We start from the raw sequence: 18799 nt of genomic DNA, 5'->3' as shown, positions 1-18799 counted from the left end.
CTAGTCTTCAATCCCATGAGAAACCTAAGAAGGAAAATAATATTACCTGAGTAAGAAGGAAGCAAAAGCAGGTGACTTCCGAAGATGTGAAATGTAAGAAACGACAGAAACAGCTGTGCCTGGACAAATTCTATGTGTGTGTGTGTGTGTGTGTGTGAGTGTGTGTGGTGTGTGTGTGCGTGTGTGTACACGGTGCCACGGTGCTTGTGTAGAGAGGTCAGAGGACAACTTTAAAGGGTCGGTTTTCTCTTTCCACCTTGGGTTCAGGTTCCTGGAATCAGGTGGTCAGGTTTGGCAACAGTCACCTTTATTCAAATACTAAGCTGTCTCACAACCCTTCTCACTTTGGTAATGTGAAAACTCATGCTGAATTACTTTAGTTGAATATAAAAACATGTTAACCTTCTAGGTGATTACAAATTGGCTATGGTTGTCAGTTTATAATCTTGGTTTGCATATAATCTTCACACTGTCGTTTCATGACAACATTTTTCATGCACACAGAAAAGTTGATAATATATTTACCACCTCCATTCTATAATTAACCTTTTTCTATATTTGCTTTATCACATGTACATTGATACATCTAATTTTTATGCATTACTAAACAAATTCCAGAAATCAGTGCCACTTCATCTCTGAATGCTTCAGCACACACGTCATTAGCTGGGGCTCACTGCTTATTTGCAGTGGTATGGCTTTTTAGTTTACACACAGTGAAATGCATAAATCTTACATGGTTGATGAATTTTGATAAATGTATACACATGTATAATCCACACCCCAATTAAGATGTGGAGTAACTCCATCATTCCAGGTCCATCCTCCTGCCTTTCTCTAGTACATTCCCATCCCCATGCTCCTGGTGACAAACCAGTGTCACACATCTATTACTGTATGCTCCTTTTTGCTTGTTACTGCATTTCATATGAGGGTTGGGGATGTAGCTCAGTGGTACAGCATGTGTGTTTAGTATGTATAGGGCTCTGAATTCCACCCCCAACACTACACACACCATGTGTGGGCACACACACACACACACACACACACACACACACACACACACTCCATAAGGGGGTCAAGGTAGATTGCCTAGTGGGTAGTATTTGCCTATAAGCATGAGGACCTGAAATCAGATCCCTAGCACCCACATAAAGCCAGGTGTAAGGGAATGCACCTGTGGCCCCAGCACTGAGTAAGGCAGAGACATAGGATCCTGGGGGCTTGCTGATAAACAAGTCACACTCGGGAGGCAGAGGCAGCAGAGCTCTGTGAATTCAAGGCCAGCCTGGTTTATATAGAGAAACCCTGTCACGGAAAACAAACAAATGCTCTGAGTTCTTAGTGGGTTTAGGAAACATCAAAGAGGAAAACATTGGGTGGGATGTAGCTCAGCTATAAGAGTCCTTGCCTAGCACACATGAAGCCCTGAGTTCAAACCCCAGCACCACATAAACAGGGCATGTCTGTAGTTCTAGCACTAGGGAAATGGAAGCAGGAGGGTCAGAAGTTCAAAGTCATCCTTGGCTACATAGCAAGTGGACGGCCTGCCTGAAGTACATGAGAACCTGCCTCAGACAAACAAATAAACAAAAGCAAGCACACCAACAGATTGCTCTGGAATGGTACCCTGATGGTTATTGGGAGGGTCTGTCAATCAAAGTTGGAGCTCCCTGGCCAGACAACTGGAGCAGTGGCGAGTGCCTGGTACGATGTAGGTATGTTCTCCAAAAGCTCTTAGGGAGAAATTTGATCCCCAGCTGGCAGAGGCTGCCACTGGGAAGTGACTGGGTCTTGAGGGCCTTGACTCCATCAGTGAGTTCACCTGTTGATAGACTATAAATGACAGCATTGTTGCATGGTGGCAGAGACCTCAGAGGTGAGGCCTGCTTGGAGAAGTAGACTGGGCTTCGAAGGCTGCCACGTATTGTCCCCTTCCCTTTCTCATATCTCTTCTCTGCTTCCTGACTGCCATGAGGTAAGTAGCTCAGCTCCACCCTTACCTTGCCATCATGGCATGTTACCTCAGAGTCTTAGACACAAGGCTGTCAGCTGGCCAGAGTACTTCAGAAAGTGTGAGCCATAATAAATATGCCTTCGTTTTATTTCAGCTCTCTCAAATATCTGTCATGGCAACAGAAACTAACATGCTGTCTGTCAGGTCCCATAGAAACCTGGGACAAGTCTCACTCAGCACCTGTGGCTCCTCCCAGCACCTCTTACCCTACTGTCTACCCTTCACCTCTCCAAACCAGGGGCTGGGCTTCCCGTTCCACAGCTTAGGGTTCCTATGCAACAGACATTTTGGCCACATGGTCTTTTGTCTCTTGGTCCGTGTACTCTCTCTTCTTTCTCTCTTCTCTTGCTCCCCAACCCCTTGCCTCTCACGGCCCAGTGCGGTCTGAACTTTTCCAAATGCCTCTGGCTGTTCTCTCCCTCGTGCCTACAATAAAATCCTTCTCCTCAAGCAGACCTTGGAGCAGTTGTGTCCTCGTTGCCATTCACGGTATAAAGCAGAAACTGTCCGATCAGAGGGCAAGGTTCCCTGTCACAGGTAGTAATTGGCTCAAACAGCTTGTTTTGGCTGGAGCATGCAGAGGACAGTAGAGCTAAGGCCCAGAGCAGCCATGTGTTTGAGTGACAAAAGGGCATTTGCTCAAGTCTCTTCAGATGTCTGCTGTGTGCTCTCTCCACAGCTGGGCTGCTGTGGATGCCTCCTGATTCTCTCCCTGACATCTAACTTCCAGCAATGAAATATGGAATGCTGGCCAAAGGAATGTCATCAGAGGGAACATTTGACACATGTATATGTTTAAGTGGGTGTGTACCTGGAGGCTCCTTCACAGAACTTCCCTCTGGAACTGGTCTAGGAGAGTGGATGGACCCCAGGTGACAGGAGAAGACTACCCCTATACTCACCTACATAAAGAATTGGGAGGGCTGGGGACACAGAAAATTGAAAGGCTCCAAAATGAGAGGCCAGCAAGCTCCAGAGACTCAGAAAGGGTGGACAAAACAACCAACTCTGAACACCTTTACCACCAGAATGAGAAGCTATGGTGTGTTTCCTGCCCCTCACTCTGCCCCAAAACCTATTTGAAATGTGTAGAAGTTGTAGACAGAAGAGCAAATGCTATTTTCTTTCTTATTGCATGTATGTATAAACTTATTTAGTGTATGTGTCATATGTTTTGGGTGCAAACATGACACAGTGTGCATGTAGAGGTCAGAAAACAATTTGCTGAAGTTGGCTTCTCCATGTGAGACAGAACTTGCGTCTTCAGTGTTAACAGTGAGCACCTTCACCTGCTGAGCCCAGAAGGGTTATTTTCTATCCTTTACACCTCAACTTTTAAGAACCAAGTGTGATGATTAATTTTGATTATCAATTTGATAGACTTTAGAATTGCCATCAAAATAAGCCCTGGTTGCCATGACCTGCACAGCTTTGGAACTGACCTGCCTGAAGCACCAGGGTGTGAAGAAATAACAGACCCATGTATAGAGAAACCAGGATCATGTGAATTATGAGCTCTGGTGGAGACACAGCAGCAGATCAGAAACTCAGAGAGTTTAATATGTATGGCAATGAGAAGGGCTAGCTGGTCTTGGCAGGAGGTCTCTGTAGGGGAGCAGTTTCAGGTTGCAGTCATCAAGGAGGAGGAAGTTGCAACTAAAAGTTTCTACATACAGTGTCAACCTCCAAACTCAAACCAAGGGAACACTTTGCCATTCCTGTAGCTCTGAGGCACTGGGGTCCTTGACGTTACTATCTGTACTCATGTCAATAATATCCATTTACTCAGGACTTTATCCTCTCCTGACATCTAAGTATGTCTATGAGGAACCTAATTGAGCTAATTAAGTTAAGAAGACCTACTCCAAATGTGGGCAGCACCATTCCCTGGGCTGGAACCTTGGACTGAAGAAAAGGAAAAAAGTGAGCTGAGCACTGTGGTTCTCTTTGCTTCCTGACTCTGGGTACCATGTTACCAGCTACATTATGCTCCTGCCACCATGACTACCTCCGAAACTGTACCCCCAAATTGTGAGTCAAACCAACTCTTCCTTCCTTAGTTGTTATTGCTGGCTATTTTGTTTGAGCAACGAGAAAGTAACTAGCAAGCTAGGTGTAGCTCATTGGTTAGCAGACGGCAGGTCTCCTCCCTTGCACACTGTCTGATGAAGCTCTTTCCTGGCCCTGTTGGGTCGCTCTGTGTCCTTGCAGTCTTCAAGTGAAGCAGCCACAAGGAAGCTGTCCCTTTTTTTATGTGTTCCTGAGCCCAGACTTGGGGAATCCTTTTCATTCTCCATTACTGCTCTTCCTCTAAAGAGCTTCCTGCCTTAGAGACTACACTATTTTCTGTCACTGTGATAGTCTGAAAGAAAATGACTCCCAAAGAGGGAGGCACTATTAGGAGGTGTGGCTTTGTTGGAGTGGGTGTGGCCTTGTTGGAGAAAATATGTCATTGTTGGGTGGACTTTGAGGTCTCATATGCTCAAGCCACAGCCAGTGTCTCAGTTCACTTCCTGCCGCCTATAAGATGTAGAACTCTCAGCTACTTCGATAGTATCAACCATGTCTGCCTGCACTCTGCCATGTCCTACCATGATAATGGATTGAACCTCTGAAACTGTAAGCTGCCACCTCAAATGTCTCTTCACAGAAATAGAAACCCTAACTCAGACAATCACTGTGACAAATATCTGACAAAAATTGCTTAAAAGAATGAAGTATTTCCTTTGGCTTATAGCTTCAGAGGTTTTGCTTCATGGTCAACTGAGTCCACTGTTTCTGGGCTTGGCTTGTGTTGATGTACGAAGTTAGAAGTTACCATGGAAGGGCATGGTTGTTTACCTCAAAGGGGAGACATACTCTGATGTGGGGGAAGCACAGAGGGAGGAGTGAGAAAGGGAAGAACACTTCTTGAGAAGACCTAATAGAGCCCAGGTAGGCTAGGAGCTGACCGAGGCTGCGAATAGCCTTGAACTCCTGAAGTGCTGGGAAAACACCAGTCACCTTCAGTGAGGCTCCCTTCTCCCCTTGGGAATACACTAACTTCCACAGTCGCATCTTTGATCCTCTGACTAGTGCTGCTCAACTGTGGACATCCCCATCTCTGCCTTTAGCACCTCTGCTGGCCCTTCTCCCGCTTCCTTCTGGTCAATTCTGACTCACCTCCTTAACCAGCTTAGAGTTCCAACTGTGACCTCATGACTTTCCAAACACTCTACCTTAGAGGGCTGTTGTTGTCTCTTTATTCTGACACAGATTCTCATGTATCTGAGACGGGCATTGAACGCAGTATAAAGCTGAAGATAACCATGAACTTCTGATCCTTTTACCCATACCTCCCAAGTGCCAAGACTGTGGGTAAGCACCACCATGTCCAGTGTCTGAAGTGCTAGGGAAGGAGCTTCGACTTTGTGCATCCTAGATAAGAACTCTACCCACTAAGCTATAGCCCCAGCTCCTAAACATCCCACTTTAAAGCCATACTCAATGGTCTGCACTAAGTGAGCAACCCTCCCTCTGTTGCCTTGTGGTTGTTTGCCCACTGCTGCGCCCACTGCGCAGCCTGTATCTGAGAATGTGCGGAGGGTGTCGGGATTGATGACACAGAGACCAGTCGGCGATGTAAAGAAAACTTTAAGCAGGCCGCAAGAAGGCTCAAGGAAACTTCCCAAGAAAGGCTTCCCTCAGTAAAAGCTTCCGCTCCCTCCCTTACCCCTGTCTGGTTCTGCTCTGATACCAGAGGTGGCGGTGGGTGGGTCAGAAAGAGGCGGTTAGTCTTTGGAAAGGTTGAGGTCAGGGCGTTCCCATGGGCGAGCCCTTTTCAGGAACTTATTGCTCCGGTAAACATGTCTTATGGACACTGGATTGTTTTCAGTAAACATGTTTTTAGTAAACATTGTCTTACAGCTGCCTGCTCCCAGGCTGATGGGGAAGTGGGTCTCCGGCCAAGGTCTGTTGTCCCCACATCCCACCACTCAGGACAGTCTCCTCATGTCTTCTCTCCCCACCTCAAACCCCTACCCCCATCCCACCCTTCACTATGCCTGTGTCTTATTGATGATTCCGGACTATTTTTTCTCCAAAAGTCAACAGGTACCATTTTCCCAATTTCCCACCAGTGAATCTACCCACTTAGGCAATCTGTGGCCTTTCTCTTGTTCTCCTGTTACAAAGGATGAGGTGTCCTGTCTCTATGGAAGACTCTATTAATGAAGGTTCCCTAGAGCAACAGAACTTATAGAATAGATCTCACTCTCTCTTCCATACATGCATATATACATATATATAAGTATATATATATGTTCACACACACACACACACACACACACACACATATATATATATAAAGGGGATTTATTGGAATGACTTATAGGTACAGTCTAGTCAATTCAACAATGGCTGGCTGTGAATGGGAAGTCCAACAATCTAGTAGGTACTCAGTTCATGAGGCTGATTGCCTAGTTTGGTCTTCAGTACAGGCTGGAATTCTGAAGAAATGGGTTCTAATGCCAGTGAAGGAATGGATTGCTAGCAAGGTGAGGGCAAGCAGGCAAGGAAGAAAAACTTCCTTCTTCCATGTCCTTAAATGGGCTTCCAGCCTGAAGGTGTGACTGCCCACCTCAAGACCCAGATGAAAGGTATAAGTCTTCCCTCCTCAAGATCTGGATTAGAAGTGGATCTTCCTACTTCAAATCAAGCAAAATCTGTCACTGGTGTGCCCCCCATTTTTGGATTTTAGCTAATTCCAGATTTAGTCAACTTGACAACAAGAATAGCCATTACAAGTCAGACTTGTATTTAAATCCAAAATCCCATGCTTCCCCATCTCCCTGTGTCACCCACAACTCTTCCTCTAGCACAGATCCTAGCAGAATGTATGCGCTGACCTCCAGTGAGAGGTGGCTTGTACAAGGTCATATAAACCTCCTGGCACTGGCCCAGGGTGGCCCCAGCAAAGTTTGGTCCCTCCAGCCTTTTAGTTTCAGCTGATCTTTCAAGCACCAGAAGCTACTGATGTCAGAAACAGTCAGTACCTGGCTGACAGCGGAGGCCCTGAGTTTCAGAACATGTTTGTTGTAAGATGTCTGTCCCCAGGGATGATGGGAACACTTTGTCACTGTCTTGGAAGCAGAGAGAGCTGCAGAGATGAGGAGGACTGTGCTGGGTCTGAGAGCTAGAATCTTGAGAAAAGGTGTGAAATTAGTCAAGATGAATCTTGCTGTGGTTAACTGTGAGCTGAGCCAGGCCCTAAGAACTAAGGAGACATGCCTGTATTGCAGAGCAGGAGGCTATGAATTCTGATGTTATTGATGACTTTCTGGTTGGGTGACCTTGGATAATGACTATCTTGAAGAAAGTTTTGGGCAACAAAACAATAAACCATCAACTAACTGATACTCCCAAAGTGACTCTGGCTGGCTGGCTAGCTTTTTTGTTTTTGTTTGTTTTGTTTTCTGGTTTTATCTGTTTGTTTGTTGTTTTTTGAGACAGAGTTTCTTTGTGTAGCCCCAGCTGTTCTGAAACTAGCTCTGTAAACCCAGCTGGCCTATGGAGTGTGCTGGGATTAAAGGTGTGTCTGACTACTGCCCAGATCTAGCTGGCTAGTTTTATGTCAACTTCATACAAGCTAAAGTTATCTAAAAGGAAGGAGCCTCAATTTAGAAAAGCTTCCGTAAGATCAGTTTGTAGGGCACTTTCTTTATGGGTGATGGGTGAGGGCCCAGCTCACTGTGGGTGCTGCCATCCCTGGGCTGGTGGTCCTGGCTTCTATAAGAAAGCAGGCTGAGCAAGCCAGTAAGCAGCACCTTTCCATGCCTCTGTCTTGTTTCGGTTCCTGTCCTGACTTCCTTCAACAATCAACAGTGATGTGAAAGTGTAAGCCAAGTAAACCCTTTCCCCTCAAGTTGCTTTTTGGTCATGGACAGCACACAAACTGTTCTCGTCCCAGCCCAGAGAGAGTGCTTGTCAGCTGTGACCTCGCTGGTTAGTTTCAGAGCTAAGAAGAGACTCTGGGTCTCTTGCCTCCTGATCCCGCAGCACCTCCAGGAATGGTAAGGAAATTTCTGAGGGCAAAGCCATTTCTCTTTACAACCGAGAATGAATTCAGCCAAGCAAGTTAGTGTCAGGTCAGCTAGGGCTGCATAGCAAGGTCCTATCTCAAAACAACGAGAAGAATTGAGGGCTGGGGAGGTAGCCCAATTAGTATGCTCACCCTGACTTTGCTTCTGAGAGCCACATAAAGTGGGTGTGGTGACACATGCCTGTAATCCCAACACTGGGGAGGTAGGGACAGGAGCAACAGAATTTCAAGACCTTCTATTGCTGGCTACATACAGAGTGTGGCCTTCATGTAATGCATGAGATCCTGTCTGAAAAAAAATTAATTAAGCCTGCGAACTGCAAAATTATACCAAATTAATGCATCAACTTTACTGTATATACTCTTTAAAAGGGAAGCAGGCTGTTTCTGTGTTGGTGGCTTTGTTTTGCTTTAAATGTTGAATGCCATATTGAACCCAGAGCCTCGGGCTTGGCTTTATCTCTAACCCTTTTATTTTGTGTTAGGAGTGAGTATCATGGTGCAAGTGTGTCTGTCGGAGGACAGCTTGTGAGAGCCGGTTCTCTCTTTTTACCATGTGCATGAACTTGAACTCAGGCTGGCAATCTTGGGAGCAAGCCCCATTTCCCACTCAGCCATCTTGCCGGCTCAAGTTTACTTTAATTGCTGAGCCACACTGAGAACTTTGCTCGCCACTTGTCACAGAACTATTTGAGTCCTTGAATTCTTTCTTTCTTTTTTGTTTGTTTGTTTGTTTGGTTTTTGGTTTTTCAAGACAGGGTTTCTCTGTGTTGTTTTGGAGGTTGTCCTGGAACTCTCTCTGTATACCAGGCTGGCCTCGAACTTACAGAGATCCGTCTGCCTCTGCCTCCCAAGTGCTGGGATTACGGTCCGGCCGCTTGAATTCTTTAGCATGAAATCAAAACCATTTTGTTTGAAATGTTGAGGATTCAACCTAGGGTCTTACACATGCTAGGCATAAGCTAAACCACTGAGCTATATTTCCAGCTATGGGGCCCAGGACAGCTTAGTCACACAGCTGCCATAACAGGCTTAATAGAAACCACCCCAAACCACCAAGAGACTCGATCTGATGCAAAAGCAGAGTCTTTTTGATTTATGAGTTAACTAAAGTTAACTTGGGTCCTCTGTCCGTCTGTCGACACAGCAGGTGGAGTAGGAGGGACCCCGAGAAGCAGTGGGGCAGGGCATACATTGGAGTAGAGCAAGGGGAGTGTCTGGGGATCTTCTAGTTGCACAGCAACAGTCACAGGATTGGTGCACCTCCGGGCTGGGGGAACCTGTCCTGAATTGATTGGTCAGCTGCAGCTGCAGAAAGGTTGCTGTACCTAGAGGCCATCCCAGGGCAGTAACTATGCCCTGAATTCCACTATTATCAGTAAAGCATATCCAGAGCCCACCAGCTAACTTCTGATTAGTTCCTTACCATATGAAAGGTATTTGACGGTTGCTTCCTAGGGATTAGGGCAAGGTCGGGAACTCAACACATGCTGCTGAGTCAGAGGCCTATGTCTTGTTGGGTTTTTTTCTGCAGCCTGTCATGGCTGCCAAAGCAGGGGGCTGGATGAGGGTCTGGGCCCTTCAAGAGTAGGCTCAAGTCTTGGTTTACTGTACAGAAGCATCTGGCTCCAGGAGAAACCACAAGCTGACACCACCCAGGGATGGGCCAGCATCTAAGAGAAAGTACCTGATATTCCAAACATTCCAATCATTGTACATACCACCAGATGTCCCTTTGCTTTTGTATGTGGGTTAGGACTCTGTGGTGGTCTTTTGGAGACTCTTCGATGTGAGCATAACACAACCAGCTAGCTTTTTAAAAAATTATACTTACTTACTGGGTGTAGTGGGACATGCCTTTGATCTCAGCATTTGGGAGGGAGAGGCAGGCAGATCTCTGTGAGTTGGAGGCCAGCCTGATATAGGAAGCAAGTTCCAGGACAACCAGGGCTGTTACACAGAGAGTTGTGTAATTCCATTTACTTATTTATCAGGTGGAGGTTGAAGAAAAGCCTGTAGGAGTTTGGTCTCTCCTTTGGCCATGCAGATTCCACGTGTGGTAGCAAGTGTCCTTACACACTGAGCCATCTTGACAGCCATCATTTGTTTTAGCTTCATTTTCCATTTCCTCTTGGTTTTCCCCATTATCTCCCAGCCTTTCAGACATGCAGGAGGTTGCTGTCATCCACTTTCTACAGGAGCTTTGGAGACCCATGTAGACCCATATTTGAAGCTCAACTCTGCCGCTTGCCTTGTGTGACTTTGGTTAGGTCACTCAGACTCTCTGAGTCTCACTTTTCTTAATCCAACCTTCCCCTCCAGGTCACTGGGGGTGTTCACTTTAATACACCTGTATCAGTTAGGGTTTCTATTGCTGTGAAGAGACACCATGACCACAGCGGCTCTCACAAAGGAAAGCTTTTAATTGAGGTGGTGGATTACAGTTCAGAGGTTCAGTCCATCATCGTCATGGTGGGGAGATGGTGGCATGCAGGCAGACATGGTTCTGCCTCCATAGTGAAACACCTCCTCCAACAAGTCCACACCTCCTAATAGTGTCATTTCCTGTGAGATTATGGGAGCCAATTACATTCAAACTACCACAACACCCAAACTTCCCTCATGGAAAGACTGCTTTGGGAATTGTTAAAACCCTGAGCCCTGGGCTTTCCAGGTCCCAATCTAGAACTACTAAGCCAGAATTCCCAGGAGGCAAGGCCTGGGGACTCTGATCAGGGAATTTGGGGGAACACTGTGTTGAGCTCTGTAAATCATCCATTGCTGTGCCCAGGACTAAGCAGCTAATATTCACTGAGCATGTCTGTGTGTGCAGTCTTTATAGTGGGGGTGACTGTGAACCAACAGAATTCTCTTGAGTGAAATGCAGAGACTTGTTCAAGGACCACTGGCAGTTGTCTGTTTTGCACTGGCCAGACAGGTTAAATGCAGCTTGGCAAGCTGGCTACCCCAGTTTCCTGGCTCTGGTGGCAGGTGAGGCTTTCCCCAGGAGATGCGCCTCTACAACCAGGCTCCTCCCAGTACCCAAGGAGGCCAGAATAGGAAGTTGGGTTCTCTGGAGCTGCGTTACAGGCGTTTGTGACCTGGGTGCTAGGAGTCAAATTCAGGTCCTCTGCAAACACAGCAGTATGTGCTCTTAACCACAGCCTCTTCTGGTCCACGGAGATAGTGGAAGAGAGCGCTTATGCCACGTGTGGTGGTGAACACCTTTAACCTCAGCACTCAGGAGGCGGATGGATCTTAGGGTTCAAGGTCACATGGTCTCCACAGTTCTAGGCTGGTCAGGGCTGCAGAGTGAGGTCCATTCTCAAAAAAACAATCGAACAAAAACCAACAGTAACCAAAAGGAGAACAGTCAGCTCTTGCTGCCTGAGCACAGTACTTGGAGGAGCCTGGTTGTAGAGGCGCATCTCCTAGGGAAAGCCTCATCCGGCGACCAGAGCCAGGAAACTGGGGTAGCCAGCTTGCCAAGCTGCATTTAACCTGTCTGGCCAGTGCAAAACAGACAACTGCCAGTGGTCCTTGAACAAGTCTCTGCATTTCACTCAGGAGAATTCTGTTGGTTCGCAGTCACCCCACTACAAAGACCACATTCATGTACATATACCCACACACATACCCATAATTTCAGATGAGAAAAGTCTCTATTCTACCACTATCCACACATCTCTGGACACCATGCAGACTGTGGAAACACCCTCTATGTTTGGGAGTGAGCAGTGGAACATCGTTAACATGAGTTCTAATAGGTCTTAATAATAAAAGCTCGGAGTCAGATATTGGGAAGGGTGTGTGTGAAAGCTGGAAGAGTAGAGAAGCAGAGCAGGCAGCCACTAGAGTTCATATCTCTACAAAATCTTCAGACTGAAAAGAGACGGAGTTCCTGTGTCCTCCCATCCATAGTCCTCATTCCACTCAGCAATTTCACTTCCTGTTTGTCTGTACAGACGTCCAGACCTCTGTGGTTATAGCTCCACCCTCTGATCTTCAGGCAAGCTTTATTTGTTAGAGTATAAACAAAATATCACCACAGGACATCATCCAACTGAACTTCGAGAATGGAAAGTGTTCCCATCCACATTCCAAGGGTCCCCTACTGAGAGGAACTGTTGTCCCCTGCTTCTGCTCCTAGACTTCCAGTGACAATGTCCCACTGGGTTCGGTTTTCTCCGGTCTCTGGAGGGTCTGCCGGGTCACTTAGTTTCAGACGTGCTTCAGATATCTCAGGACTTCTTGTCCTGACAAGCCACAGGGACTGCTTGTTAGTGACCCAGAGTGGGAATTCTTCCAAATGTGAACAATGAATTTCCAAAGCTGGATATAAATAGTCTTTGCAAGTCAGCAAATGAGACACAGCCTGAATTGCTCACCTCTGGCCTGCATCTGCTAGCACTTCTCACACAGGGTAAGCACAGTGTCTCTGGTGTCAGAGACCTGGGGTTTTAAGGCACTTCCCAGCTGAACCTCTGAAGCTCAGTTTCCATGTTTGTGCAATCTAAGACACTGAAGGGAACGATGCACTCCAAGCCTGAGGCCTAGAGGCCAAACCCGGAGGACCCCCTCTCCTCTCCTGGCAGTGGCTGCACCAGGAGATACAGAACTTAACAGGAATGAGAAGTCCTGATGGTATTGGGACATAAAACCTGTGGGTTTGGCTGCAGTCCTCTTACAAAACATTGAACTTCATCCCTTGTCCGCACAGTTCAGCAGAGGCATGTACCAAAGCCCAGAACAGGCATCCTGGGCTTAAAAAGTGGGTCTTCCACTCTTTTGTCATGTGACCTTGGACCTATCACTTGCCCTCCCTGAACTTCCAAGTTAGAGGGTGAACTGGGAGGCTTTTGGCTTATTTTCTAGACAAATTCTCCTGTAAGCAGACTGCGGAAAATCTTGCTGTGTAGCCAAGGATGGCCTTGGACTTCCGATCCTCTAGCCTCTAACTTCCAAGTTCTGGGATTACTAGGTGAGTGCCACTATGGACAGCTGGGGCCGGATGACTTCTTGGGGTTCATCTGTATAGCACTTGCCAGCATATTGGTGACTCAAGTCAGGACAGTGTGAGATGGGAAACCAACTCATGATGCCCCACCCAGCAGGCTACAAGCCATAGATGGAGGAGGCTAGGGACTTAGTATAAGGACAAGATTGGCTCAGCTCCATGGGTCTCTTCTGTGTGACCTTCTCAGAGACTGCCTGGCTGCATTTCAAGTACTTAGAAAGTTCACTCTTTCCTTCCCGTTCAATGAAGCAAACATCATAGGGATCAGTGCAACAGGCCTGGGTTTCCTTTTATTCCTAAGATACTCAGCCTTCCTCATTTATGGAGGAGTGGGTCCCAGGGAGACAGAGCATGTACTCATGTGTGCAAACATGTGGAAGTCAGAGGTCAACCTTAGTGGTCCTCTTGTAGACACAGCACATACCCCCCACCCCAGCTTAGCCTATGAGACCACCACCTGACCTTACTTCCAGAGCCAGAAGTGGCTAGCCTAAAAGAACAGGTCCTTTCAGAAGCACTTAAGAGTCATTGAACTCCAACCCTCCCACCATGTCTGCAAGGTGGTGAGGACTTGCTATGGGGTGCAAAGCTATATGGCTGGGGAGAGGTGTGCATACCACCAGGGTGCACCCACAGATTGCTATCGCTCTTCTGGAAGGTTTGAGGGAATCTCATTCATGACCTTTACAAAAATGCTAGGGGAGTTTTGTCTCAATGACCATCTTGTCTACTAGGTAAGAATCTACTATGAAGGTGTGAGGGGCACTCAGGAAACAGGCAGGCAGATCTCTGAAAGAACCACATACCATGGAGAAAATAGATTTCCCAAATTTGTCCTGATAGGCATCCTTACATTTACACACACACACACACACACCATAAATAGATTTAAATTTTAAAAGTATTTATCAGAATGTCTGCTGCAGCAGGGGAGACTAGAAATAACCCAAGGACCCACATATATGGCTATAATTAAGCTGATTAGAACCCAGCCACTGGATTAGCAGGAGCTACCGAGTGCTTGGGGAAAACTTACAAGAACAGAGATGCCCCGGACCATAAGTAAAAAATTAACACAATAAACACCAGCTGTAACTCTAGGGTTTGTTAAATAATGTTTTATACGTTCCTGAGTTTTCAAAGCATACATTCTTTTACAATATGGAAAAAAACCATGAAAGATATTCGAAGATATTAAAAAACAAATGCTATTGTTGATCTGCCTTTTGGGTGTTTTATAAGTCTTGTACCCCCCCTTTCAAAATGTAGCCTTTAAGGAGTACACATCCCACCCAGCCTTGCTTTTTGAACAAAAAGTCTCCAGCCTTGGTGTAAGTTACATATTGTATAAGAAAAGCTGATTTAGTAGGTTATCAAGACCCCCCCCCCTGAGGCCAGCGGTTGATCCTAGGATGATCATTGGCTTGTACAGACTCAAAAGAAGCCAACCCCCAAAAAATTGTATAAAAAAGATTTATTGAAATTTATCAATGACAAACAGACATAAAACTCAAAGTTTGGCTCTTCTCAAGGGTGGGAGAAAAATGGGTTGCAGATGGTCTTTGTACAGATGAGACATGGGGGGAGACAGCACGTCACTTGTAAAGCAATCCGGAAAGGGGACACCGAAAAGACACAGCATTCACTAGGAGGAGCCTGCGGTCACTTCAGAGTCCCACTCGGTAAGAAAATACAATTCTGCATTCCTTTTCCGTGCTCCAATGTATGAAAGAAGGAAAACGAAACAAAACCCAGTGGACATGCAGAGGCCTCCAGAGCTTAGATTTGTAAAAAGGGTCTAAGCTGGAGTACCTGAAATAAGTCCTCCTGTCATTTCTGCAAAATAAACTGCTCTAATAGTTTACAGAACAAGATAGGACAGGCCATGTTTTTTAAAAAGTTGAAATATGAAGGCTCGCTCATTTCCATTCTGATTACTAAACCCATTTTACTCGGATCTCCTAAGCCCGTCGGTTTTTGGCTCTCAGGATCCCAGTTTCAGAGTAACAAAAGTTCTCTTTGCAAAAGCAAAGCCCGCTGCCATCTGCGAAGGGGGAAAGGGGGTGAGAGATGGGGAATGTCCCCAAACCAGTGCCAAAATACGCCTTTAGGTTGCTATTTACAAACCCGGTGCTGGGTGCCTCTAGCAGAGACCACATGAACCAGAACAGAGTTACTGGAGATGGGCCCCGGGATTCAGAACAGAGTTACTGGAGATGGGCCCCGGGATTCAGAACAGAGTTACTGGAGATGGGCCCCGGGATTCAGAACAGAGTTACTGGAGATGGGCCCCGGGATTCAGAACAGAGTTACTGGAGATGGGCCCCGGGATTCAGTGCCTCCTAGGCTGTGAGTCACCCACCTGGTGGAGGCCAGCCACAGCCTCTTGACCAACTCTGGGGATGTGGGACATACCAAAAAGAGACCTCAAAGCCACCCTCTCCAGAGAGTAAGAACAAACACTTGCTTGGTGCGTACTAAGCTATTGCATTTACGGGGACAAAACCAGACACAGGAGAAAGGAGGGGGGAAAATAAAGAGTGGCAGTAAAAATAGTATTTTATTCCTCCCCCTCCCACCCACCCCGGCAACCCCCAGTACACTTTTCCCCTCTCATTCCCACGGCAACGCTACAATCAGAAAAAAATAAGTTTCGGGGGGCAGGAATAGGAGGGGGGAGGGGATATGGGTAAAACCAGTCAAATCACAATAGGAATTTCCCCAAATAGGTTAATTCCCCTTAGTCATCCTCTTCGCCCTCATCTTCGGGTTCTCGTTTTCGCTTCTGACTCCTTTCTTCTTCTGGAAAAGTGAGAAAAGTGGTCGTTATTAGGCAGCCATCTTTTAGTCAGCCCTGCCCCTACTGGGAACCCAGAGTGGCACATCTAGGAAGCATGGCCATCTATGGAGCAAGGCCTTGGATGGGAACTCCCTTCCGTTGTCGGGTCCTTAAAGCCCAAGTAAATCAATACTAGAGTCAAAGGGATCAGGCTGCCCCCAGGAGAGAGCCAAAAGGCTGACATACCACCAGCATCTTCCTCATCTTCCTCATCATCCACTTCCCCGTCATTGTAACCTTCTTCATCCTCCTAGGGGCAAAGACAGACAGCGGGATATCAGCTGTGCCCTCACTGGGTTGGAGCAGGGGAAGGGACCTCAGTGAGAGCAAGCCTGAGGACCAAGCTCCATCCCAGCACCTATGTGAAAGCTGGTTCCAGCAGTACACTTGTGCTTCCCCGCCCTGGAGACACAGACAAGTGGATCCCTGGCAGCAGTTTAGCCAAATCAATGAGCTACATACAGGTTCAGTGACAGACCCTGGCTCGAATATAAGATGGAGAGTAACTAAGAAAGATACTGGCATTGGCTTCTGGCCTCCAAACATTGTGTGTGTGCGCGCATGCACACACACACACACACACACACACACACACAAGTACATACATACATGAGTTAAAAAAAAGGGGGGGATAGATACCCCTGCCTAGGAAGGTCTTGTCTCCCACCTCAGAGCTCACAATAAAGCCTGCAGCTCAGGGTGAACACACAGTAGGGATCCTTACTGTTTTGTATCAAGGAACCATCTGAGTCAGAAGGCTTTCAATGCATGCCCTAAGACACTTCCCCCATCACATAAGATACTGGCAAACCACCTTGGGGATGGGGTTGTTGTGAACTGTTCCATGTTAGGGACTCCGAATGTGACATCCTTAGATCTCTGGCAGCTTGCCAGTGTGCAGGTTCTTAGGAGAACAGGCTCCCCAGGCAGTAACCTGTCACTGAAGCTAGGCCGCCCTTTCTTGCATCTGTCCTCAATGTGGTTTTGGCTTCAAGGAAAGACCCTGGTTTCAGCAAAATCAGAATCAGCTGGACAAGCCCAGCTCTCCTTTCCTGGCCCTTCCCTTTAGCCAAACCTAGGCAGCTGGGGGTGGGGAGAGACTCCAGGACCCTCGAGGACTTCACTTCTAACTTGTTTTGAATTCAGCCAAGCCTGTAACTTCATGCTCCCACCCAGGGCCCTTGCTCTGGGTACGTCCTAGGATTCCATGGTAGCCTCTCTGTACTCGAAGCCCTTGGTTCTAAGACATGCAGCTTCCCACTGTTTCTAAGAGCTGTTGAAGTAAATTTGCTTTCATGTCACTGAATAGTTCTCACACTGGTCTGTTTGCTAAGACTGTATATGTACGTATTTAAGCACTCCTTCACTGGCAACTGGAAACAGGCAGGTGTTCAATGAGATTACAGAAAAACAAAACAAACCCACACACGGGGCTCTTATGACAGGCAATATCAGTACCTCGGACAATCTACCAGCCAGTATGTCCCACTATGCTGTCCTCAGGGAAAGACATTTCTTCCCCTAAGTACTCCCTTAAAGGTGGGCCTGGCAGCCTGGGCCCAGAAGAAAGAGAAGTGTAGTGACATGTGAGCAGCTTTCTGCTGGCATTCACCACGCTGAGCCCTGGGGTAGACAGGACGGGAACCTGCTCTGGTGGCAGGTGAACTCGTGCACTATTAGCAAGGATGCAGAAAACTAGGAGAGAATGAGGGACTGTGGTCTGTGTGTGTGTGTGTGTGTATGTATGTATGTATGTATGTATGTATGTATGTATGTATGTGTGCACGCACACGCATACCCGCACCCAAAGGCACCAATTTCCTGGTATACCAGCCGTTAGCAGCCAAACGACTCATGGGAAATGCCCCAGCTATCAGGAGACCCTGAGTAGCCAAACTGAAACCCCAGCACACCTAGAACAAAGGGGATAGTGTGGACAGCTGCAACTTCTAGCTGCCATATACCCCTTGGAGGTCCCCCGTTCCCTCCCCCCCCCCCCCCCGCACCAAGGTGTTACTTTACTCTCAATAACCCAATGAGAAAGGTGGTGTGATTCCTACTTGACAGATACGAAGAGACTCAGAAAAGCCAAGTGACCTGTCCTAGGACACACAGCTAGGACAGGGCAGGGCTGGAACTGGCGAGATGGAGCAGTGTGGGAAGGGTGCTGGCTGCCAAGCCTGACAACCTGAGTCTAATCCCCAGAAGTCACACCGCGACAGAACAAAATCGACTCCCAAAAAGTCATTCTCAGCCTCCCCAGAGCACATTGGGCCTTTGCTTCCAGCACTCTCTACTCTGAAACCAACTTCCCCAGAACTTTGGATGTTTGTGCAGCCCAAGTCTGTACAGTAAAAAAATCCTGGAAAGGGGTCCCTTTCCCTTCCCTGGGGGTCGGAGGGGGAAAGGTAGCCGAGGCTCCTGGGTTGCTGTGGCTGATAACCGAGGCGCCTGGTCGGACGGCACAGCCCCCAGGCCCATCTCTTTACCTCCTCTTCTCCACTCACGTCCTCTTCCTCCCCTTCCTCCTCCTCATCCTCTTCCTCCTCGTCTTCCACAAGCTGGGCATATTCATCGTATTCCTCCTCTGTGGCGATGGGCAACAAGAACACAAAAGGGTTGGAGATGACTGGTGGTCCAAGTCTGCCCTATTCTCACCAGAACCCAGAATCCAACTGCGCCAACACACAGAAGTGTTGATCACACAACCAAACATGCCAAAACATGTTACAAGCTTTCCTCCAAGCCACATACGTGGAAGATCCTATGTGTGGGCAAGGCCACAGAGACACTGAGGTCTGAGCAAGAAGTTCTGGGTCCCAGGGAAGCAGAGAGGCTAAGTCGCCT

The 18799-nt window shown here is 47.3% G+C and overlaps 1 protein-coding gene across 4 annotated transcripts in view; it reads right to left on the bottom strand.

The window, feature by feature from the left end:
- Positions 1-14572: 14572 nt before the first annotated feature.
- Anp32a (acidic nuclear phosphoprotein 32 family member A) overlaps positions 14573-18799 on the bottom strand; it is a 38233-nt gene continuing 34006 nt past the window's right edge. For 3 of the 4 annotated variants that reach the window (XM_005075580.4, XM_013117441.3, XM_040739450.1), the window contains exons 5-7: positions 18442-18539; positions 16139-16202; positions 14573-15915 (exon numbers count right to left, since the gene is read on the bottom strand). In XM_005075580.4, the coding sequence (XP_005075637.1) occupies positions 15854-15915; positions 16139-16202; positions 18442-18539 (224 nt within the window). In that variant the 3' untranslated portion in view covers positions 14573-15853. The remainder of the gene's footprint in view (positions 15916-16138; positions 16203-18441; positions 18540-18799) is intronic. The other variant, XM_040739451.1, reaches the window with a different exon arrangement.

This window comes from Mesocricetus auratus, unplaced genomic scaffold (genome assembly GCF_017639785.1).
Source record: "Mesocricetus auratus isolate SY011 unplaced genomic scaffold, BCM_Maur_2.0 Super-Scaffold_100691, whole genome shotgun sequence".
Classification (NCBI taxonomy): domain Eukaryota; kingdom Metazoa; phylum Chordata; class Mammalia; order Rodentia; family Cricetidae; genus Mesocricetus; species Mesocricetus auratus.
The sequence above is the reverse complement of the archived record's forward strand: the minus strand, read 5'-3'. Positions and strand labels throughout refer to the sequence as shown.